Raw genomic sequence first — 25,297 nt, 5'->3', positions numbered from 1 at the left:
TGCAAAATTGGTTTAAATGAATTTTATACTGACCATAGCTTTAAAGGAAAATCATAATTCATAATAGAAGAGCAAAACCAGATAGAACACAATAACAGAAGATCAAAAGAGGAGGCTGGGACACACGGCTTCTGAGGAGAGGCTGAAGGAACTGGTCTTATATAGTCTCAAAAAGAGAAGACAGAGGGGATTTAATAGCAGACTTCAACTACCTGAGGAGTGGTTCCAAAGAGGATGGAGTGAGACTTCTCAGTGGTGGCAGGTAACAGAACAAACAGCAATGGTCTCAAGCTTCAGCAAGGGAAGTTCAGGTTAGATACGAGGAAAAAACTCTCACTAGGAGGGTAGTAAAGCACTGGAACAGGTTAGCCAGAGAGGTGGTGGAATCTTCTACCTTAGAGAATTTTAAGGGCCAGCTAGACAAAGCCTTGCCTGGGATGATCTAGATGGGGATAATCCATCTTTCAGCAGGAGGTAGTACTAGATGACCTCCTGAGATGCCTTCCACCTCTAATTTTGTGTGATTCTATGAAAACACAAAGGCTTCACAGTCTCCAGATCATGTACTCAAACAGCAACTCTGAACCTGCTTCAGTGGTACTAGAGGCACTTAAAGAAGTAGTTGTGAACAATATACTTTACAGTGAGAAGGGCCTTATGTTTGTAGATTATGTTTCTCCTATAGGGCAGTACATTTGCTTGACTGCTTAAGGAGCCATACTGGGCAGAAGGGGAGGGGAAGGAAGGAAGAGATGAAGACAGAATTAAAAAAATATGCCATTATACAACATACCTTCCACTGGTAACATCCAGAAGTGACTCCTGTGGATGCTAAGCCATATCCTTTACCTCCACTTCCGTGAGTTAAAATTTGACCATTCTCCACTATGCAACACTGAGCTTTCTCAGGGTCAAAGGAAACTTCCTGTATAGGAAGATTCTCATCCTCTTCCTCAGATTCTCCTTGCTTCTAACAGAAGTGGAACAAAATAAATACCTTATAATAATAACTCAATTCTATCTAATGAAAATAGAAGAGAAAGACTTTTACCTGCAGCTTCATTTCTTGTTCTCTCTCCTTTATTTGAATTGCATGTTTAGCCTGAGCTATAGGTGTCTCCCACATACAATCAGACAGAAGTGAAAACAATCGTTCAACAACCTGTTGCATTAGAACAAAAGTGAAATAATTTGAATCCCAAAAATAGGCGATGGAAAATAATCTTCATTAAAATTATTCTGTTCAATTTACAGCAAACATAAGCATCTTTTGTGACCACCATGCAGTCAAAATTCTGAAAAGCCACAGAGCAATTTAAGATTCTGTGCAGAAAACCAAATTAAAAAAATAAATTAAAACTATATATAAACCTGAGCCATCTGATCATCTTCAACCCCAGATTCACAAGCAGGCAACACAGCTTCTAGCACATGGAGTGCAAGGAGTCTGGTCCTCAAATTTCCCACGAGGGGTACTCCTAAAAAGAAAATGCAAGAACAACCCTAAAACATCCTGAATAAAATGATATTGATAGACACACAGTAAAATTGACTAAATCCGTTTAGATATCCAGTGAATACTTATATAGTCCAATGCTATCTGTCGTTGGAAACAACACATACAGACACATATACACATGGAACCCTTTTGAATAGCTTGTACCTGAACAACACTTTTGAGAAGCAATGTTGAGGAGAACCTCTGTCCACTTTGGAGAAGCCATTTTTGACTGAATGGCTTTTGAAGAAACAACACGTCGAAGAAAAACTAAGAAGTCCCCCAAATGCAATTCTGCTGCATGTTGTTTTCGGAGCACCGCTGGAAATTTAAACAGAATTACTACTAAAAATTCATGACAGAAATAAATAATAAGCTTGCAGCAGCCAGACAGAACAATCTATTCCATAGCTATGTACAGATATTTTTTTTTTCTGGGAGAGTTGCTTCTCTGTATATATTCTCTTTTGAGAGAAGCCAGAACATCATCTTCCAGTAGCCCAAGGTGTTTTGTTCCTGCTCCCCCCTGACTCAACGCAGACAGTGTGTCACTTGCTGGATGCTACTACTTCAGCTGAGCAGGGAGCAGAACACGTCCCCCCGCTCCCTTTCACAATCCTCACATTGTGCAGCAGGGAAACACAGGATGACTCTGGGTCAGCTAATCAGGACTGCTCTGTGTACGGCTGCCATCTATCTCTAGACAGATTGAGGGAGTCTGCAGAGCAGGCCAAGATATGTGCAAAAGGGTGCCCAGGATGAACAACATTAGCACTACAAGCTCTCTGCTCTTCAAGGGCACAACACTCAAATGTCTGTTCAGGCATCTCCAGGTAAGTCTTTCTAACAGGAAAACAAACCTGTGAGAATTCTCCCAGATCATTTGAATCTGTATATGCAATAGAGGTGCACCGATATAGCAGTCCCATATCAGATCAGCACCGATAAAAGGAAAATTAACATTATTGGTCATCGGCTTTTTTTGGCCAGTATAGCCAATAACATACTGATAAATATAATATGTCTTCTGGCCAGGGCCCCCAGATGCTGCACGCATGCACATAGCCACACTCATGCACATAGCCAGAAATGCAGCTGGGCAGCGTGGAGAGCAGCACCCTGCAGGTAAGTCTGTGGAGGGCAAGGGGCATGGTGGGGGTGGGGGGCAGATGAAGGCCCCCATGATGAGTGAGGGAGTGGGGCAGTGGCAGGGGTTGAGGCTGGGGCACAGCGGTGAATGGGAGCCTGGGGGGAAACAGGACAGAGCCACAGATGGCTTATCCAGGAAATCAATGTCCTGGTGCTTAAAAGTGGTGGCAGGGGTGCTTGAACTAAAGCTCATCAAGAGATGAGCCCCCCACCCATTTTTAAGTGCCAGGATCCTTTTAAGCAGAGCCAAGCCGAGCGAGATGAGGGCTGAAGCAGGCTGTCCACTGCGGGTTTGGGGCTTTTTGCCCCACTGTCTTTGCCCCAGAGTGCTGTGTGCTGGCCATGTCACGTCCCCTCCCTGTCCAGTGGCAGTAGTGGTGGCAAGCTGTGCCGCCTGCTGCTGGACAGGCAGGGGACCTAGCGCAGCCAGTGCGTGGCTCCCAAGGCAAAGGCAGCAGGGCAAAGAGCCTCAAGCCCACAGTGGGCAGCCCACCTCCACCCTCACCCTGCTTGGCTCCACTCTGGTTAAAAGAGTCCTAGGCACTTAAAAATGGTGACGGGGGTGAGATGCTTGAACTAAACCTCATTCAATGAGCTTTAGTTCAAGCGCCCCCCGCCACCACTTTAAAGCACTGGGATGCTGATCCCCTGGACAAGCTGCCCATGGGTCCGTTCTGTACCCCACACCACCCCGGCCCTGGGGTCCCATTCACAGCCTTGCCCTCACCATGGGGGCCTTGATCTGCACCCTCCTCACATCCCTTCCTCTCCACAGACTTACCTGCAGGGCGCTGGTCTCCACACTGCCTGGCTGTGTTCCTGTAAATCAGTTATCAGTTTGGTATCACCCGATATGCCTGATGAATAACCGGCTATCTGTACCAGCCAAGGAAATCTTTATGAGTGCACCCCTAATATGCAGCCTATATTTACACACAATTAGAATGGAAGAAAAGTCAGATAATTTAAAACTAAGGGAGATGTTCAGGAGTGGTTAGGTTTTTTCTTCAGAACTGTGAAAGTCCAGAACAAAATGCCACAAGCTTAACTACAAGTTCATTTTTAAGGCTACAAATATGTCTCTAGCATGTCTTAACTACTTCTAAAAAATATCAGACAAAGGTACACTTCAGCACACAGTTGGATTGGAAAGTTAAGTTGTGCACACAATTATATGCACAATTACTACAACTATATATACAAAATTAGATCATTTGGCATGCAGATGAGTACAATTAATTACCTGTAATGCATAATAGCACATCTTATTGAAAAAAAAAAAAATCAAGCCAAATTTCAAACTGTATCTGTTTAAATTGATCAGATTCATATTATGTAAAGAGTATGCTTGTAAGTAATTAAAAAACATTAATATGATACTAACGATTACATAACCTCAATATAACTAATAGGTTCTTTTTTTGTTGCAATTGGATTCTCAATGCTATACACTAAGTGCTGCTTAGTCCCTGAATCTTAGTAAAAGAATGCACTAAATCTACTATTACTGTCTTACTTAGTGGGTGACTGTTATGAAGGAAAATTAAATCTTCATCTGTATTAAACATACTTAATATTATCTCATCCTCTGAACCATCAGCTACAAAACTATTTAAAAAATAAAGATGCCTGTGAACAGTTTAATAAACTAACACATACAGAACTAAATCATACATCATTAGTAGCTTTGAACATAGTTTCCCTAGCAATTAAAATTGTTTTATATATCTTATACCAAATATTTTCTTTATAGGATACAACATTGTTTGACCACTTCCATATTTTAATATCAACTACAGACCTCTAAACATTCAGATTTAGTGCAGACTTCTTTCCATCAATTCATACTGAAGCTCTGCAGAAATTCAACATTTCCACAGACCTTAAATTTTAATGAGCACAGAATATGCCATACTGATTGGCAATATAGAATTCAGAGCTGAATTCTGACCATTTTGGAAATTTTGCTTTCCTTAATCACACTTGTGAAAATTGCCCGTATGGCAAGTTTATTTTGTAGGGGGTCGTAACATCTTTCTAATTCTGTAAACTAAGGAAACAACGTGAAATTAAATCTGTTGCACCTTACACAGCCCTTTAGAAATGGCAAATTGGGCATAATACTGGTAAGAGTAGAGACTATTTATCTAGTATCATTTTGAACTATTCTACATGTGAGTAAATGGCAGATCAACGTAGTTTCTTTTTAATTCCAAATAACAAAATAATGCAACACAGTACCTCTGAAGTCTCTCTTCTCATTTTCTCCATTTGAATCTATCCTTTTCGAGTCTTCCTCAACCTCTTCCACTTCCCCTTCTCCAAACGAAGCCATAAGCATTACACCAGCTTGTGATAAAAGGTTCTTCAACTGACTGCACAGCAAATCCAGCAGTGACTGGACCACTTTGGGGCTCAATTTATCAGCATAGGTTCTATGTGAAAAATTGAAAATTAAAGTTTGAGCTACTGCAAGAAAAAATGATTAAGAAAAGTATGCATCAATTTGGTACATATGAAAATAACATGCTAATATAACAGTAGATATATAGTCAGCCGTATCAGAAAAGCTATGCACTTTTCTAGTCCCTGGACTCACTTTAGCGAACTGTTTCCAGGTTATAAAAGTATTTAGTTTTAAGATGAAGAAAGTAAGAGACCAGCCAACTTATTTTCATTTATGATAAACAAGAACTTGACCTCTGGTTTTAAGAGGAGGGTCCAAAGTTTAGGCAGGAGGAGGCCTTTCCTTTGACTTAAATAGGCACTGAATTAATCTCTCAAAAGTCTGAAAAATTACATCACCACCATGGCACCAGATTTTTTAAGGCAGATTTAGAAACCACTGCATTTCCTTCTTTAAGCATCAGAAGAAACTAACTAAGCTGAACCTTTCATACAACTCTTGATCAAAACAGATTTTTTTCCACCAGATCTTTTCTTCATTAAGTATATAACTACGTAAGCTAGTCCCATATTCACTGATCTAGCAGATACCAACAGTGATCAGAAAAGTCTGCAGACTGGGTGACAGAGTAGTATCTCTAACTCAAGAAATCCTATACCATTATTAGTACCCTCAGAATAGTCCAGACAATCTTTACTGAAAGCTACATAAAGCTTCACAAAGCTACATAGGAAACAGGGATGATATCAGAAAAGAAGGCAGACACTAACTTCTTTTTTTGACTCTTTTTTTTGACTTGATGACTACCTGGCTGGACTCATCTGAGTCCAGTCTTTTTCTCCCGCCCGGGCAGGGGGTCGGGCTTGAAAATCTACAAGGTCCCTTCCGACCCTACTTCTATGATTCTATGATATGATTCTATGACTAAGCATCCTGAACGCACACTTGAATTCTCCTTCAGCAGCAGTTAATTACTTTATCAGAAGAGTGAATGTCACTTTGATTGGCTTTTCTCTAAAAATTTTGTCTCATTTTTCTTTTTAGCTGGAGCACTTCTGAACACCATTCTGTAATTACACAGGTATTTTTCCAAAGGAAAAAAAAAAATCTTCAGTGCTTACCCTGTAGTGATAGCGAGGATTTGAAGTAACCTTGTACTGGCTACTTTCAAAGCAGTACTGAGCTGGGAAATTCCAGTCTTGGGCAACAGCTGCAGTGGTTGCCCTAACATGGTGTCTGTGCCACACAGTTGGGACAGCACATTAAGCAAACCAGTGGAAATAGCCAGGGAGACATCAACAGGCTGGTAGTGTACACTTAGAGCGAAGACAGTTACCAGTAGGAGGCGTTGCTGAGCTTCTAAAAAGTAAAACAGTAGAGTCAATGTACTACAATAATTAGGTCTTTAACAGAATATGTACTGCTTATGGAATGTCAGTCAAGTCAATAAGCAGTAATGGCTGATTTTTTTTTCTTTTTGTAAGCCCAATGTAAGTACAGACAGCCCCTTCTGGGTTACCGTTGGGCCCTCCCACAAATAGTCTGCTCCAGTGATGCATCTGGGGGATAAGCTACTGAGTGTGGTGTGGCAATTTTCAGATTACATTTCCAAGAGCCGCTGCCTCACATCTTGAAGTTTCCCCAGAAGTGATAAGCGAGACAAAACCTTACATTTCCTACATACACTTGAAGTTAATTCCAATGCAGTTTATTTCACTTCCATTCAACTCACAAAAGAAACGAGTAAGACAACAGCTCCATGGCCCAGAAGTACATTTGGGCCAAAACAGAAATCGTACCATTTTAACTTTCCTGTGCACAGAATCCCTCAGATGCTCTTGGTTAAGTTATACTTTGGGGTAGGATCTTTTAAAGACGAGCATCCTTTATGGCTGGCAACAAATGAGTACTGCCTGCCTCAGAAGCTAGGACAAAAAGCTTTAGAAACAGAAGAGCTTTCCTGTTCATAGTTCCTTTCCAGTTTTCAGAGACTGTTCAGGTACATGAAGGAGAAGTGACGAGACACTTTTAGCATTTTTTCAAAATTTTGCTTGCACCATAAAAAAACCTCTTGGAAACCTGGTTAAATTGGAAACCTCTTGGAAACCTGGAAATTCAACCAAATTTCCTTCCAAATAATGCAATTCAGTGGTGTTCATGGTTGTGGCTCTGCAGGCCAGATGAATAGCACAGAACCAGCCAGACTGGGTGGCTGGCCAGGGTTGAGCCCTTTGGAAGGGGGCCTGTACTGTCCCTGCCTGGCCAGGGTCAGGCACTTGGAGGGCCTTGTGCCACCCCTGTAGGCCAAGACTGCGTTCCATGCACCTGACCTAGCACACAGGGCCGCAGCCTGTAGGGCTCTCCATAAATCCACTCTGATATTACTCATTGTTGATTTGGAGGGACTACCTCTAGGGAAGGCAGTAATTCACTCTACGCATTGAGTCACAGGGTAAATAAAAAAAATAAAACTTCTTTTCCCCATAAAATTAATCACTTCTCCTGTGAGTTTGACTTTTTGTGTGGAAACAGATTGTACTGCATTTTTAAGTGGATTTTCTATTTACCTATGTGGTGTTTATTTGCTTGCAGTGCTCTTTCCAACGTAGCAGATAATTGCTGGTAAATTTTGTGCACCGCCACCTGAATTTCAATCTGAATACTTCTCTTGGCTGCTCTGATACCATCCTGCATCAAACAAATAAGCACTGTAATAGCTGTATGAACTGTAGTTTCTTAATTAAATCAGGGACGATTCTGTCTTGAGCAGAGAACTGGACAAGATGACTTTGTGACGGCCCTTCCTGCCCTACTCTCCTATGATCCTAATTACTTTAATAAACAGGAAGTATAGGCTAATGATTAAAATGCAACCCTGGGATTCAGAAAATCTGGTTTGTATTTATGACTCAGTAAATCTGGATTCTACTTCTGACTGCAGTCTTGCTAACTGACCTTGGGAATGTCACGGAGCACCTTTGTCAATATTTTTCAACTTTTAAAACATTATGAAAATGGAGTCACTTGGGTTTGTTCCCCAGACTCAGAATTATATGGAGCTGCAGATTATGGTAATGCATACACCAGCAGGAAGAAAGTCTGGTACAGGGGAACCCAGATTTCTTGTACAGGGGTAGTTAATAGCTTAATTTGCAATGGGTTGCCAAATTAACGAGTCACTCAGCTCATTACTGTGACTTTACTTCAAAGGGTACCACTTCACTTAGAGCATAGCCATAGTCCTGTACATCTGGTGAAACAGCATGCTTAGAAACAAAAGCCTCAGCAAACAGCTGGAATACCTCAGCCATCCTGCATAGCTGTTACTGACTCTACTCACACCCCCCAGTTAGTTCACAATATTATCTTTGCAGGGAGCTAAGGACTCTAACCCTTTGAAAAGTCTGGGCTCCACTGTAATATTGAGCTGGTAACACTTTCATTTACCATTCCAGTTGCATGACAACAGCCTCTCCTCTAATTCATCTCTACAGGAATTGCACACTACTCAACAGGTTTCTACCACTGATAAAATTATCCCATGACTCTAGTAGGGAGAAAATATCACCTGATTCACCCTTGTAGAGTATCCACATTCTTCATCCTATAACATATAACCTAAAGGTGATATTTAAGCAGGCATCTCTATAACATTCCAAATCTTTCTTTTGGGAAGGCAAAAGTCAGCAATGATAAAAAACAAGTCACTGGATTTCTTACTGTATCACTTCATTTCACATATAGGAACTTGAAATGGAGCCCTAAAAAGTGTTGATCTTTTAGAGGCAGGTTTGACTGAGAGCTATAAGGTCAATCTAATACTTACTCCTTGGTCAATGTAGTTCAGGGGTGGGCAAGATGTGGCCCGCCAGGCCATTCTATCTGCCCCCCAAAATTTAGAAAATTAATATTTATTTGCCCTGGGCTTCCTGTCATGCAGCCCTCGATGGCTCGCCAAAACTCAGTAAGTGGCCCTCTGCCCAAAATAACTGCCCACCCCTGGTGTAGTTGGTATAATTTGTTGAGTCCCAAAAAGAAAAGTATTCCCTCACCATGTGAGAATGTTCTCAAGAACACAGTCTCAAACTGGGGAGGGTGAAAGGAAGAAGAGTTCTCACTACGTTTCCCAAACCTCATACCTCCTGTCAAAGAGTTGTGAACTCTCCTCCTCTTGTGAGAATCTTCCCAGAGAAGAAACATTTCTTTCCTGCTGCGGTCCTTTATTTGACCCCTTCTCTACTATGAAGGACCCCAGCAGGAAAGAGATGTTCTGGGAGGGGTGTGGCGGGGCGGGGGGGGTGTGTGGCAGTGGCGCATGCAGGGAGAAGGAAAATCATCAAACCCCATTTAGGGGTCAAAGCTCTTGGATTTTTGGCCTCCTACAGGCAAAGAGAGAATGGGAACAAAAGAAGACAAGGCAATGGATTGTTTGCTGCTGCCTTAAAAGCAATTTTAAAAAGCTAGGATTGCAACTGATACAATAATAGAAAAGAGTCACTGGGCTCAATCATGGTAGGGTTTGGACCTCCCAGCAACTTGGTATGCCTTACTAAGATGTGTACTGAAACAAAGTGATGCAATGTCACTGATGCTTTTCAGCTTGGTGCTGGAGATTATAAGAACCACTGAAGGAGGAAAAGGTCTCCAGCTGAACTATACCAGGTATGTAGACTATCCCTACCTAGTAGAAGACTATATGGAAACAGTACAATACAGTGATCATACTTGAGCCAAAGAAAGTAGGCTTGCTATCACTGTCAGGAAGACTACATACACAATCACATCCAGAAATAAATCTCAAGATCACAGGAAGATAAGGATGAGGATAGGGAATGACAATGTGGAAAAAGTAGAGGAATTTAAATATTTACGAACAATGATCATTGAGGACAATTATATAACTGAAGAAATCAAGAAGAAAAATTTATAGTGCTAATATATATGCCTGTTGAGCTGGGATAAAATAATGGAATCAAGGAAAATCTGAAACAACCTTAAATTCCAATTTTATATTACAATTGCTCACCCTGTCCCTTTATACAGATCTGAATCCTGGATGCTGACAAAGGCAACTGGAAAAAGGTTGCAAGTGTTTGAAAACAAAGTGCTAAGGAAAATATTTGGTACAGTACAAAAAACAGAGACAAGATTACAACTGATAGGACTATAGTTTAAATCACAATAGACAAAAACCTGAAAGGTGAAAAGACATGAAGGGATGGTACCAGAATCTTGTGGACAAATTTAAACCATATTTAGTAGAGAGGAAAAATAGATTTTTTTTAAAAGCACAGCATATACGACTCTAGGTCAGGGATAGGCAACCCCCAGCACAAAGGCATGCATGCCTTGGGGTAGACAGCGGGAGAGCTGCAAGAGGTCCAGTCTGTAGCCCCAACCCTTTCTCCACCATCCGCCTTGAGGCTTGAGTGCACCTGCCACCAGCAAGGAGCTGGACTGGGGCTCCGCAGACGGTGCTGCAGCTGCTTGAAGCCTCCCCACCACCTCTTATAAGAAGCCCAGGCTCCATAGTAGGTGGCAGGGACCAGTCCAGAGCCTGAGCTGGCTGTGGCAGGCAGCTGGAAGGCTGAAAGCAGCTACATTGGGGTCCACAGAGTCTCAGCTGCTGCTGTTGGTGACGAATGGATGCATGCCACGGGAAGAATGGCGGGGAAGGGGCCAGGGCTGCACTGCCACAGTAAGGATAGGACCCCCTGAGGCTCCCTTGCTGTCCACTCCTGGCACCCCAACATCTTACAAGCTGAGGTTGCAGGTGTTTTTGACACTCTGCCCAAGAATGTTGTTGACCCCTGATCTAGATGCTTGACAATATTTTTAACTGAATCAAAAAGGCAAAAACCTACCTTCCCTGAACATTGTTTCTACACAGTAAAATTTAAGGCTCCAAATAAAATTTTTGAAGCTATATATGCACAAAAATTGCAAGAGGATTCTCTTAATGGCTTTGATCAGACTAAGGCAGTGGTGGTCGACTCCTGGCCCACAGGTCTGAGTCATCTGGTCCATGTGGTTCCCCACAGGACTGAAAATTTGGCAGTAGGGAAGAGGCGGTGGTGTTAATTGCTCTACCTTCAAGAGCTGCAGTGATTAGTTTTTCATTTGGCCTATGGGATTCCCCACAGGGCTGAACATTTGGTAGTAAGGAAAGGTGGCAGTGTTAATTGCTATGGCTTCAAGAGCTTCAGCAATTAACAATATCACCATTACCCTGTCACCATGTTTCTGGCCTCATACCAGCTCATGGGGTTTGGCCATGGCCAGATCTGGTGCATGTAAAAATCTTATTTTATTTCTGTATAGCAGCCGCACGGCACTCTCACATTTATGTGACCTTGTAGTCTTGGCTGTTAATCAAAATGAAAGCTTTGTAGTTATCCACGCTTGTACCAAGCTACACATGCGCATTTTATAAGTTGCTTTTCTTATCTGTAAGTGTCATACCTGCAGAAACAAAACTAATGTAGAAAATCTACCTAGTAACTATTGTGTAAAAGAAACTGTCCTATCCCTGTATGCTTAGCTTATATCATAGTTAGTGTCATAGAGGCAGTCCAACCAACATCTATAAAGAAGCAAAGAAGCAGGAAACAGCAGAGATGACGACTGGACAACCCTTCAAGACTAATCACCCTGTAAGCTGGTCCTCAGCCTCCCAGCCTGGGCGTATCCCAGTGAAAACCAAGGCCTTGAAAATCCGACAATCGACAGCGATTCACTGCGTTAGTTTTATTATTTTTCATCCTGTTCATGAGCTGTTGACCAGCCCTAGGACTAACTAGTGGGCAACCGCACCTATCATTGGACTAGTTCCAGTGGTGGAAAACAAGGGCTTACTAGTGAACCCTGTGGGCCAACAGACCCCCTTTGTATCTGCCATACTGTAACTGAAGAAACATCAGAGACTCCACTTCTTGACTGCCTCTCTTCGTAGCTTAGACACCATATCTACGCTTCTGTACTTATATTTACCGCAACTTCGTTCCAGCCGGTCTCCCCTCTTATTCGTAAGAGGGTGAGGCCAGGTGAGTGAATAAAACAAATTTTTACTTCACTTTATATCTACTCCGTAATAACTTCTACTACTAACATCCCATCTCAATGAGCTGTTGACCAGTTCTGGGACTTAAGGAGTCGGTTGCCGCACCTATCATTGGACTAGTTCCAGTGGTGGAAAGCAAGGGCTTGCTCCGGAACCCCGTGAACCAACAGACATCCTATAGACTTATTACAGAAAACTAACAACTTACTCTAACTCGTCTACTTGTGCCAACTCGGCGAACCTCGAAGGCGGTTATAAAGCTACCTCCAATCCCACCCCACAAGCTGCGCGCTCACACAGCTCTGTAAAGCCCGCGACTCCCCAAGCCGTGCCGGAACTGCTAGCCCGGCATTCCGCTACAGTGCACAGGGCCTGGCTGGTGCATCAGATAGCATCTGTAGACTGACACCATGCAGGAACTGGCCTGTGAACAGATCTTGCCCAGACTGGCCCTACACCACTCACCTGGCCTGTGAGGCTAGAAGGTTGAGCACCACTACACTTAAGTAAGAGCCGTTAACATTTTCAACTTTAAACGCCTGAGGCCATTTATTTAGACAGATTTAAGAAATGGAAAACAAGTACTTTTTAAAGCTGCTTAAATGTCTCATACCTGATAGTGATGCAGTCGGACACTCTCGCCTTTGGAGCCTGCATGTCCAACAGTGCCCAAGCCAAAGCATCCAGCTAGAAACTGTAGCCTAACAGAAGTAAGCAATGAGGAAGACTGAAATCCCGACCCTTGATGGGTTCCCATTAGTGGTACACTGCCTTTTTCCTCCATTCCTGACAGCAATACTAGGATCTGATGAAGTGCTTCCAAACGCAGCTTAAAAACAATGAAAAAATGTTGTTTGTTGATGAGACATTAGATATAATAATTTTATTATTCAGAAGTCAAGAAAACATAATCAGCTCACCTGCAAATCAAAGTTCAAAATCTTTCTACCAGGGCTTAAGGGTCAGTACCCTAATACAGATTAATTTTAAAGTTAAAATTCAAAATATTTTTTTTAGTATATAAGGAATATAACATAGTTTAACAGCGTCTTACCTCAGCCCTTAGCTGCTGCTGTTCCATTGCAATTATTGAAGCCTGAGGACTTGTGGACATACTTTCTTCGGGCTCCTTAAAACCAGGTGAGTTTCCCACATCTCCACTTACAAAGCTGACAACGTTTTCAATCAAAGTATGAACTCCAAGGGATTTTGAGAGATCAAAATCAGACTCAACAAATGAGTAAGAGGAACTGTAAAGCCAATCCCTGCTGTGTTTTAGGCGAGCCCACGAGTCACTGAGAGGTTCCACTTGACTGTATATCGCTCCTAGATAGACACACAGTAACAATTTAATAAATTCCAGTATACTACAAAAAGCTGTATTTTAAAAGTAGGTAAGGTGCAGATGTTGCTGTTTGAAAAGGTGTTAAATGGTATGCATGTCTAATTTACCATGCATTAAAAGCAAATTAGAGCAAAACACTTCATTTTAATTATAGCAATGTGACAAACTAAAGGAAAGGCCACGTTCCTCTCACTATGCATCTTAAGCAAAATAGCAATATGCTGCCACAGGAGAAAAAGAAAAGGCAAAAGCCAGTCAAACTGCTTAGCTTAAAGCTACAACACTGAATAAAAATGCTTTGCAGCTAAATGAAATAAATGGTGAAGATCTGTTACAAAAAAAATTATGTGCAATTATTATAAGAACCAATTTATTGTAAAATCTGATTGCAAACCCAGGAGTTTATTCAACTTAAACCCATAATTTTTTTTATATAGTCAAAATAGCAAAATGGGTTATAGCTTGTTTTGGATGAAATATTTATAGAACATATGAATGAAGAAGGGCAAGTAAACTAAGAAAAAATATTTAAGTGTCAATCTTATATTGATGGTGTATCAATGAGTATATATATTCTAAATAAAATAAAGTACTACACACAGTCATCTATCCAAATTGTGATCCCAGCTGGCAGGAGATTCATTGAGAATTACTTTGAAATGTTTCTGATATTTTCTGTAGTAACTGTGTCACTACAGTTTTAACCCTTAACACAATAATAAATGTACCCAGTACAGATAAGAATCACCAAATAACTTACTAGAACCAGTTTGGAAAAATGGTTTAATTTTACATTAAGATAAGAAACAAACTGACCAATTCTTGAGTTTTTATCTACAACTGCAGCTAAATCATGCAGTACACGAGTTATTGAAACTCATGTGAAAACAGGTTAATTCTCTCCTGTAGGCAAAGTTAGATTATAGTTTAAATGCATTTCTGGTATAAATGGGTGCAATGTCACTAAATCACACTTGTTCAGGCATTTAGACTTAATTCTAGTTTTACCAATCAATATTTTATTAGTTCTGGTAAGAGCTAGTAGTATGCCTGAAGCTATACTAGACCTGAAAAGGATAATTCCTACTCTAAGAAGGTTTCAACTGACATAGGTAATAATGGGACACACACACAGGTTTTATTTAATTACATTAAATTTTGGAAAATATATTTTAAATTATAGTAAAGCAGTTACAGTGGACTAAATCAGTATCATCTTTCATGGGCATGGAACATAAATTATAATTTAGAGTCAAAACTTCACTGTTAAATTAGTTATGCATTCACACTACTGCAACAAAATTATATCGGCATTTTTGTTTTAAACTTTCTACTTGCAGGACATAGGGTTTAAGTTGGTTGTAAGCTTTCATTTAACAAACTCATGCAAACTGTAATTCAGAGAAACTCTAACCAGTGCAAAATTTTAACTAAAACTGAACAAACACTTCAATTCTGTTTCAAATATTTTTCTTCTGAAAAGGAAATCTATAACATAGTTTAGTCTCAACTTTTTGGGAAAAAAATGATGAAATAACTCATTACACTGTGAAAATTATACTTTGTAAAGAACTTTCATGAGTGTTTTCATGTTATAAAGAAACATATTTGCATAAAACACCATAATGCCTTCAGAAACTAAAATGTTTTATTATGTTACGAACACTTTGAAAAAGCCAGAAATGATCTAAGTCAGAGGCGTCAGGCTTGATTTCCCAGCTTCTGGTTTATATCACAATCTTACTGTTTAAATGTAGATGGGACTTATATGCAACTGTTGAGTACTGATGATATATATATTTTGGGATTTCTATTAAAGTCAAAGGAATTCTATTGCATTTTTTTTAAACAAATGATATTTGGTGACAACATTTAAACAAGAAACTATGAAGAACAAAAGGGAACAAGACACACAATCCTTTTTCACTTTAAAAGGTGGCTTTAAATTGAATACTATTATAATGAATATTAATCTCAGTTACGTGGGGAAATACCAGATAAAAAGCAGAGTGGTGTAAAGGGATACTAAAATCCCTTATTTCAGTCCAGGAAAGATCCCTTCTAGCATAGCCACTATTAACAACACTCAAAGATGCTCTCAGAATGGTGACATAGTAGACATCACCACAATGGTCTTGAGGTGCCAGGCAATGTGGTATCATATAACAGCCATAAAGAATCTGCTGCAATTCAGAAGCACCCAAAGGGCTGCCCACCTTGCACCAAAGCCATCTCTAAGGCCTAAGAACAGCCCAAGATTCAGGAAGCTGACTATTGATGGTGTTGTCACCTAAGCTTCCCCTTCCCTTACCTCTGCATTCTATGCTGCACAGTAAGATTTTCATGCTGAAACAGCATGAATCAAAAAGACTGCCAAGGGAAAAAAGACAGTAGCAAAAACAAAAAACACCCACTAAAAATTGCATTGGATGGTGCTACCCTCTCAAGGACTGATAAAACATTAAGCAAATTTTAAATTTTGGTCATTAATATAGACGCAACTTGAGGGAAGCAGCTGAGATTACCAGGAAATCTCAAAAAAAAGTTTCAAAACCAATTAAAAATGTATCTGGCTGTAGGCTGCCCAATTAAAAAAGATAATAATAAAGCCAAATTACCATAGTTAAGAATAAACATTTTTGCTTACAAAGCAAGAATTAAAAAAATAAATCTATCACATCACAATATTTAAAACACTTAAGATGTTTCATTTTGTATTAGCCTAGCAACATCATCCTGTGTAACAATGACCGTGAAGACTCACACAGTTAAACCAAGAATTTCTTTCCAAGCATTTAAAATTTCATTAATATAATGACATAAAAAAATCCCAAAGAGGAATAACTGTGGGAGAGAAAGATCTATTAAAAAAAGACTGAATGTTTACTTGTCCTTAATAAGCTAGTTTCTAACAATGGAGTTTTCAAAATGAATGTGGCATTGCTGCAATACATACTTTATAAAACATAAAATATGTAGGGAAGCTACAGAGAAAAAAAAATAAACATGCCATCATGTACTTGCTTGAAGCTCTTCTTTTTTCTGGGGCTCAACTGGCCAAAAAGGAGTAAATACACTACCACACAAGAATCAGAAAACAAAAAGGAGACATTTGATACTGAAGACAACATTTATGAAAGCTCTTTCTTCACATTACTCTGACTCAGATTTCATTGAGCAATCTATATTTTGGCCATGCACAAAAATCATTAAGAAACAAAGTTTTGAAAAAAAACATTTTCTTGGTTACAGTACTTATTAATTTGCATAATCTAGATGGTATACATCTTGGAAGTTATCTGCCTACTATTTTTTTTTATTTTTTCTATTACTATTATATGCAGATACTTACATACACCTATATCCGATCCTTCAAAACCACAATAATTTAATACCAAAATTCAGAAATTAGATGATTATTATCACCACAGAAAAATGCTTCAATATCTAGAATATTATGTATTTTAAATTTTCTTTGAGTTTGCTGAATGTATTATTGGTCTTTATAGCTCTGTTTTGCTTTCTGGTGCACTATCAAATGACTAGAAATTGACTAAAAAAGCACTGCAATATACATATCACACACTGGTATTAATTTACTTATGAATGACATACCAACTCCCAATAGATCAGGACAGTCATGCGCTAACCTCTGTTGATCCATAAAAATGTGTGCAAAATTGCATCTCTTGATGTACATACATTGTAAAATAGATATCAATGCAGAACCCCATTTCCCTGTGTTAATGACCGCTTATTTATGTAACACATGGTGGCTAGACTGGGGGCACGAACAAAGACTCCAAGGAGGAGCATGTATAATGAGATACATCACTGCTGAGGGCATACACTGGTCTAAGAAAAGCAACAATGATGAATCAATAACAAAAGAGCAAAAGGCCCCAGAAGCCCAATGGAAGACATTCATCTCTTCTGTCCCAAAGTCGCCATAAGCATCCTACAGCAGGTTTTTCAGACTCCTGCTGAGATAACAGCTGAACCTGACCTAGTAACAGGTGGAGACAAGATATGCAAAGCTGGAGTACTAATCAACCAAAAAACCTGAAAGCAGCCCTAATCATTCAAAATATTTAAGCTTCCCCAAACTGAAAACATATCATAACTACACATCAAATCCTGTTGAGCTTTTCCAAGGCTTTAGCAGAGAGTGGACAATGGATGCTGTTAATGATAACCAGCTGCTCATTGTTGAGAGATGTATACAACTGTATCTCTCACTAAAAGACAGACTTAAACTTTACTTGCTCCATTACTTGCAAGATGATCTCTGATGCTCTTGAGAAAGAAAGAAGCCCATCGAGATCCCTCAGATTGAAGTGGAATCATTTACCAAAGCCAGAAATTTGATTCATATACACCAAGCAAAATAATGTGCAACAGTCGAGTAAGTGATTTGGGTTCTGCATTATAATTCTGAACACTATGCATTATTTACACCACAAAACAAAATCTTAACCTAAACAAAAATCTTACCCTTCTTTCGATGCGAGGATGCCAAGTCCAAATCAACATTTCGCCTTCCACTCTACATTTTGAAGAATAAATACAAAATCACATTTAGAGTCATAGACAAATTGGACTGGGAGAGATCTAGAGTAGCCATGTAATCCATCTCATTGCTCTGAGCAAAATCATTTCCGTCAAAACAAATCCAGATAAATGTCTGTCTGACCTGCACTTGAAAACTTCCAGTGACCAAATTTTCACAATTTAAAATAACCTGTTCCAGTGCACAGCCATCTTCGTCGTTATAAAATTATTCCTATTATCTAAATAAAAATCTCCTTTACTTCAATCTAGGCTCATTATTTCTTGTTTTATCTCCTGTGGACATAGAAGAACCAATTGCCATCCTTTTCATAACAACTATTTTTGTATTTAAAGACCTGTCAAACTCCACCCCTGCCTCCAGTCTTCTCTTCCCTAGATGAAATAACCATAATTTTTCCAATCTTTTCTTGCATGTGTTTTCTAGCCTTATAGTAATTTGCTCTCTTTTCAATTTGTTCACATATTTCTTAAAAAGTGCGGTGTTCCAAAACTGGATACAGAACACCAGATAAGGTCTCACCAGTGTTGAATGACGCAGAAGAATAATTTCTTATAATTTCTATGACACTCCTGTTAAAACATCCAAATATACTATACAGGTTTTTTGTTTTTTCAAAATACTACATTATTGTTCACACCTACTCAGCCTGTGAACCATTAAAATGCTCAGGTCTTTTTCTGCAGTATTTCAGCCTCACCAATCACACCCTATTTTATATGTGTATAAACCTACGTATTGGATCATTCCTTATTGAGTGTAATTTGCACCTGCCTTTATAGAATTTCGTCTTATTTATTTCAGCCCATTTTTTGAACTTAAATGTCATTTTCCATCTTAATCCATTTCTCTGAAGTGTCAGATACCCTACCCAACTTGGTGTTATTTGTAGATTTCATCAGCAAACAACATAACTGAGAACATATCCCATTACTGAAAAGTATGTCTTGTAACTGCCATAACTGGACAAGCCAAAGGAAAAGACCCTGAACAAAATATTTCCACTCATGCAAGTACGTTACTCTTGGAAACTTAAATATAGACTATGATCCTTAAAAGATTCTATTTACATAAATCAGACTTTTGGAAAAAAATCTGCTGCAGAACTTTCAATGGGGTAATTCACACAACAAAACTCCAATTTTTAACAATTAAAGAGTTCACTTTTGTCCAATCAATGTATTCCCTTATAACAATGCAGGTGGTCTGTAGTGGGTCTCTTCTGTATTTCCTATTAATGAATAATGCTGCTAAGCAGAATAGCATGTTTAGGATGCATTGCATATGTGAAAAGAGAGAATACAAAAGTGAAGCTACACGACATCACATTAAATTTTACATACCAGTGAATAACCCTCTTCATCTGATTCAGGCTGAGATAAATCAGATTCACTCCTTGATTTAATCAGTCTATAGCTTGAACTAGTATGGGCTGAGCGACTCTCTGCAGTAAGACTTTCACTCCTGTTCACAAATAAACACACACAAGAGAAAACCGTTCATAAATATTCACTATAGAATATATAGCAAAGTAAATTAGCAGCAGTTAGATCTTGTTCTACAGCTGCTCTGCTAAGGATTTCAGGATATAAAATTCAAAATTAACATTCAATTCATTAAGAACATAAGCACGTATATGTATCACTAACTTATATGTCAGATAACAACCAGCATTACAATAAAATCTCAACTCAGCTAGCAACACAGCTTCATTTGGGAGAAACTAAACCTCTTGACTCTCTTTAGCACCCTCAATAGTAAAAAGGAACCAAGGGCCTTCTTACAATTGACTATCCAAGCTCTTTGGTAAGTGTTAAGGACAATGTGCAGAAATAGTTATGCTGTGAATGGAGAGACATGATAATAAAAGAACAAGTGGGTGAAAAGGAACTAACCTTATTTAAAACCCACCCATTAAATGCACCCACCCATTAAATATCACCCTAAGGTTGATATTCTGGAGATTAAAGCCTTGTTGACAATGAGAGACACTGCCATCCATGCTTTAATGCTTGGGCTACCAGCAAACAGTCAAAAAAGAGAATTAAAAGGGTATGTAACATGACAGTTTTCAAAAATATCTATTAAAATTTTCTGCTTAAATATAGTTGAAATGTTTAAGAGTAAAATAAGAACTAAAACACTGAGAAGCTTACTGAGAGGCTTTCAGTATAACACTACCGAACCATAGGATAACAATTTTATTTTAAAATTACACAATTACTACCTACAACTCCTGAGATTTTTAGGATTAAATTATTTTAAAAAATTAAGTAGACTACTCCATATGTTCTCACATACCACATGCCCTCAAGTAGCAGGCACACTTTGTTTTAAGAAGGTAGAACAAAGAAAAATATATTTTTTCCCCATAGCTTTTCATGCCAAAGCATGGACTCATTTTGCTAAATATTCCTGGGCAGGTGTATCACTCACTCTCTTCTTCCAGCTGAACAGACAAAAGCTGCTGCCAATTGGCAGTGGTTATCACTGGGTTCAACTTTGAGCTCTGAAGTTGGAAGGACAGGGTGACTGGTACCATGTGCATCCACACGTGCAATTAGAATGGAGCAATAAATTCCGGCTCAGTTAGTGCCAGAGTCTGCAGCTCCCAGGAGCAGCATATATATGTGCATCTGGAACTGCAGCAGTTAAAGCCAGGACGAAGCAGCCTTGGGCAGTCAGCCCCAGACTCCAGGTTGTGACATCAGGCAGCACAGAGGCTGGCTGAGGAATGAGGGTACTACAGTGTGGGGCTAGCCAGCAGGAAGCTCTCGAACTGTAGCAACCTAATGCTACAGCCAGCCCCGGTCACTGTCTACATGTGTGCTGAGGCAGTGTAAATTACTCTGCTGTAGGATGGTACTTGTCCCAGACAGCGCTATCTTACAGCAGAGTTAATTAATTTACATGTAGATGGTGATGCTTTACTGCAGAGCTAATTAGTCAACTTGACAGTAAAGTGCATGTGTAGAGCCACCCACTGAGAACTGGATTATACCCCTCCTGTATGTGGGCCTAGAAAGGCAGCACAACCCCCAGCCCAGCCATTACAGCATCCCCATACCTGAACCCTTACATAGAAAATCACCTTCCTCAATTAAAACGTGCACCCTAATTTAGGATGGATAATTTTGGGGAAAAAGGTGTGGGACATAGGCAAATATAATATTTACTTTGCATGATGTTTCTGTTCTTTTGCCTAAATGAAACTTTCACTTAGTTTCCAGCTCTCCTAAACTTAACTAACGCAATGCAATTATGTGTTTTCCATAAAATATTCAAACATATTTCTATTCACATCAGATTTTTTGAGCCATTTACCTTTAAACCAAAGTCCAGTTTTTCCATGCAAAAGGAAACACGTTAGCGAACATTACACATGACAACTTATGTACAAATGCATTTTAAAAGAACAAAATAATAAAAATTGAGAAAAATTAGGACATTTTCAGCTATATAAAATTATTTGAAATCCCACATGATCTGGGTTTCATTCTGATCTCTTTACCCACTATAACAAATTTAAAAAAAAGTTAAAGCCTGGCAACCTTCTTATACTATATTGATGATGCCAGAATGGACATACATTTTATATGTTAGTACTGCTTGTGGAACAGGGGAGAGAAGCTCCTTTTACCCTCTGAACACAAGCTTTATGTTGTGTTCTATCATATTGCAGTTTGCCTTCAAAGGTAAGCCACACATTTTGCAAAGCAATGTTAGAAGAACAGCGAAAAATGAACTGTACTCTGTTACATGGTTAATGACTCCCACCTAGTCATCAGTCCAATTCCCTCAGGAGTACTAGTTGAAGGTTGCTGCAACTGTCCTTCCTCCCTTCGTTTCTGGAGCTCCTCAATAACGGGGCTTACTCCTAAGATCAATAAGGCACATCTATGGATCACTGAGTTGCATGCAGCAGTGTACACATCTTGACCCTCTGGAAGATCTGTGCTGATTCTTCGTTCCTGTTGAGTCTGAGTAGGTTGATCATCAACTCTAGTCCCTGTCCCAACGTTCATTCTATCTCGATCCCGACTGCGAGCTACTTCACGTGCTGATAGGAAACATTGAAATATTTCTGTAACATGCAACACAAAAACAAGGTCTTAACTTCTGGTAAAACTAAATGATCACAAATTAGTCATCTGCACTTTAGGCTAAAATTGACATTCCAAAAGGGGAAAATATACATACACACACACATACACACACACATGCATACACACACATATATGCAAATAATGCAAAAAGACTAATTAGTCAAGTATTTAAAATGTTACGTTTAGAGGACATCAACATTTGACACACAATTTCTTCCGTTTCCTAATATAATCTTAATTCATAGTTAGGAAGAATGAAACAAAATAAAATTCTATAGCAGCTCTACCTCTGAATGCCTTTGGACAGTCAAACTAAACAAAAAATCTAGTACACTACCAGCACACCACACAAAACTTTTCAATGTTGCCAGAATTACAAGTTTTGATTGTGTTGTTATGAACTACTGTGTCAGATTTTCAAAAGTATAATCAGGCAAAAAACTCGACTGCTAGTCTCCAAATATTTTCAAGAAAGACTGGTTAAGCAGACTGTAGAAAAAAGTGGTCTTTTAGTAATCAAGTCTAAAGAGACACTGGTAGCTTCCAATCAATGCTGAAAGGCCCAGAGGCAATATGGGGGAAAAAAGTCCTTTTGTCTTTCTACTTAAAAGATGGATATAATTAAAAGGAAAGCCATATCCCTAGAAGAAGTTAGATGGACTAAACCCCAAGTGACTTAAATAAGACATCAGGGGTCACTCTACTGCCCCTGCCAATTCTTCTGTCTTAAATTCTTCCAAGCTTCCTTATAGAATTATATTTCTAGATATCATCCAGTCTCCACCACTCACTATTCACAGTAAGTGGTATCTCTACCTCCAGTCTGCTCTGAGGGAAATACCCCAAAGCTTTTATCAAAGCTTTGGTCACTGAGAAGAGTCTGTCAAAGCCGTGGCACAAAATATGATAATATTTTGAAAATGTATTTTCAAAGAGCCAAGTATTTTTCACAATACATAATATTATAATTTTCAAGTCAAAATGACTTGAAAACCATGAGGTTTCAACAACAAAATTGAGCTGATTTATTTTAGGTCAAATTCACCTTCCAGGATTTTTCCAAAGCTATCATAACTTTGCTAGGCTACAGGATTCTAGGAATCTCACAGTATTAAGAAAATTGGTCACTTGAGCGTAGCTGCATATGGCTTGATCAAGTAGACACACAGACACGCACAACCTCCCATAACAATCTATACACACAACAAAAACCTTGGAATATTTTTTCACTTTTTAACTGAATAAATAAATGAAGGCTTTATAAAAAAATAACCATTTGACACTGTTTTTAGATATCTGAAGACAAACCTTCTAAATCCATTTTTCATTTGTTTTTGTCTCTCAATTTATTGTTTTTCCCAGAAAACACTACATGGTTAATGTTTACTTACTACCAGCTGTCATAACTTCATGCTCTCTTTCCTCTTCTTCATCTTCTTGCTCTGGATGCCCTTCCTCTCTGTCTCTCTCTGCCTGCTCTTCCATTTCAGCCTCTTCATCAATGGTACGGGTAAAAGAATGTTCTTGAGGATCGGTATCTGCAGACTCCAGGTTTTCTGACATCTGACAGATGTTTAAAATTACATTGTGAAATCACTTTTCACCACACAAAAAAGTATACAGATATTACTTTATTTAATAACTTATGTACCAAAGTTATTCTCCCATGGGAAAGTAGTATTTAGGATTCTGCATCAAGTAATTAGTGAATGTAGAAATCGATTTCCGCTGAGATTTTAATCACAGAAAAAAGTTAGGAAACTGGAACTGATGTTTCTTAGTGTAACTGTTATTCACCTCATTTATATACCTACATCATCATCATGTGCTTTTTCCTAGAGTTGCAAGAGCTCAAGTCTGAAACTCTGTAACAAAGCATTCATATGTTCCTGAGAAGAGTTCTCTTTAAATTTTAGAACCTTAAAATGTTTCATTGTGTGGTCAATGTTTGAGCTGATTTCAAGTGATATGCAATACTCACTCAATCAGTTTTGCATTAAGAACTGAACGTTACATTCTTACATCCTTGCCTTCAAATTCACTTGAAATTAAATGAACACGGAAGCTAATCACGAAAAAAGCAACATTGTTAACTGGAGGAGATAAGAAAGAAAAGACTATGAATTACAGAACAAGGCTGTCCAACTGAAGTCCCAGCTGTCACTCCTGCTGCCAGAGTCCCTGGGCTCCCACTCCTTCCTCCAGCTTCCATTTCATGCAAATAGCCATCAACAGCCTGGCAAGCTTGCGATCTGCACTGCCCACAACCCACAAGTTGGACAGCCCTGATATAATATAGCCCTGACTGGTAGTTTTTGCTCTCATGCCTCATAAGTCATCCTTTAATTGCACTGACTGTGTGCTATTTAGACAGGGTCATGTTTAAACTAAAGGCTTTGTAAAGTACTCTAAACAAATAATAATTCATATATAAACAGGAAATCATAACTTGCTTATATTCATATTTACATGAATATAACATGACCCTAAATATAAGACAACATTCCAATAATTAGATTCTATACAGGGAAAACTTATACATTTATTATAATTTTCAAGGTACAGAATCGAATTATTGGATATTTTGCTTTAAAATTTGTCCTCCTCTCACTGCTACAGCAGGAAAAATAAATCGGGAGAGGAGGGAAGATAGCCCTCTTGCTCTCTCCCCCACAGTTGCTTCCCCCTGCAGCCTCATCCTCCCCTTCCTTACTATCAAACACTGCTCTCTCTGAGCACATAGAAAGAAAGAGTAAATTTAAAAAACACTGACCTTGAAACAGGCATACCTGTAATGATTTGCGTAAGTACCCATAGACTTAGTTCACCCAGAAATGATATATTTTACTTTTGAAACTGCTGCAAGGCTTAACACAGGTACTCCATAAACACACTTTTAAGCAACACTTTTCTATTTCTTTATACATAATACAAGCTACGCATATCAGTCCAGAGCCTAAAAGCTCATAATTGACAATATATTTCATTGGGCTGGGCTCCACCAGAGTCAACAGCATTTCAAGCAATGGTGACCCTGCAACTCAGCACTGCTCAATATGTGTGTGTACTCCAAATGCCCCCACAAGGGATCCATGTGCTAATTAGCCCCACCCCCCATGATGGGAACCAGATGTTCCTGTCTGGAGTCCTGGGATGCTCCAA

At 39.1% G+C, this 25,297-nt stretch overlaps 1 protein-coding gene across 6 annotated transcripts in view; it reads right to left on the bottom strand.

Moving 5' to 3' along the window:
* Positions 1-25,297, bottom strand: part of HERC1 (HECT and RLD domain containing E3 ubiquitin protein ligase family member 1) — a 163,961-nt gene that overhangs the window by 63,170 nt on the left and 75,494 nt on the right. For 4 of the 6 annotated variants that reach the window (XM_019533386.1, XM_019533388.1, XM_019533389.1 and 1 more), the window contains exons 22-34: positions 23,527-23,698; positions 21,807-22,113; positions 19,373-19,493; positions 17,954-18,005; positions 13,169-13,440; positions 12,728-12,943; positions 7,622-7,742; positions 6,176-6,413; positions 4,889-5,082; positions 1,664-1,819; positions 1,372-1,478; positions 1,052-1,162; positions 794-970 (exon numbers count right to left, since the gene is read on the bottom strand). In XM_019533386.1, the coding sequence (XP_019388931.1) occupies positions 794-970; positions 1,052-1,162; positions 1,372-1,478; positions 1,664-1,819; positions 4,889-5,082; positions 6,176-6,413; positions 7,622-7,742; positions 12,728-12,943; positions 13,169-13,440; positions 17,954-18,005; positions 19,373-19,493; positions 21,807-22,113; positions 23,527-23,698 (2,244 nt within the window). The remainder of the gene's footprint in view (positions 1-793; positions 971-1,051; positions 1,163-1,371; positions 1,479-1,663; positions 1,820-4,888; positions 5,083-6,175; positions 6,414-7,621; positions 7,743-12,727; positions 12,944-13,168; positions 13,441-17,953; positions 18,006-19,372; positions 19,494-21,806; positions 22,114-23,526; positions 23,699-25,297) is intronic. The other 2 variants (XM_019533387.1, XM_019533391.1) reach the window with 2 other exon arrangements.

This window comes from Crocodylus porosus, unplaced genomic scaffold (genome assembly GCF_001723895.1).
Source record: "Crocodylus porosus isolate Cpor-Errol unplaced genomic scaffold, CroPor_comp1, whole genome shotgun sequence".
Lineage (NCBI taxonomy): Eukaryota > Metazoa > Chordata > Crocodylia > Crocodylidae > Crocodylus > Crocodylus porosus.
The sequence above is the reverse complement of the archived record's forward strand: the minus strand, read 5'-3'. Positions and strand labels throughout refer to the sequence as shown.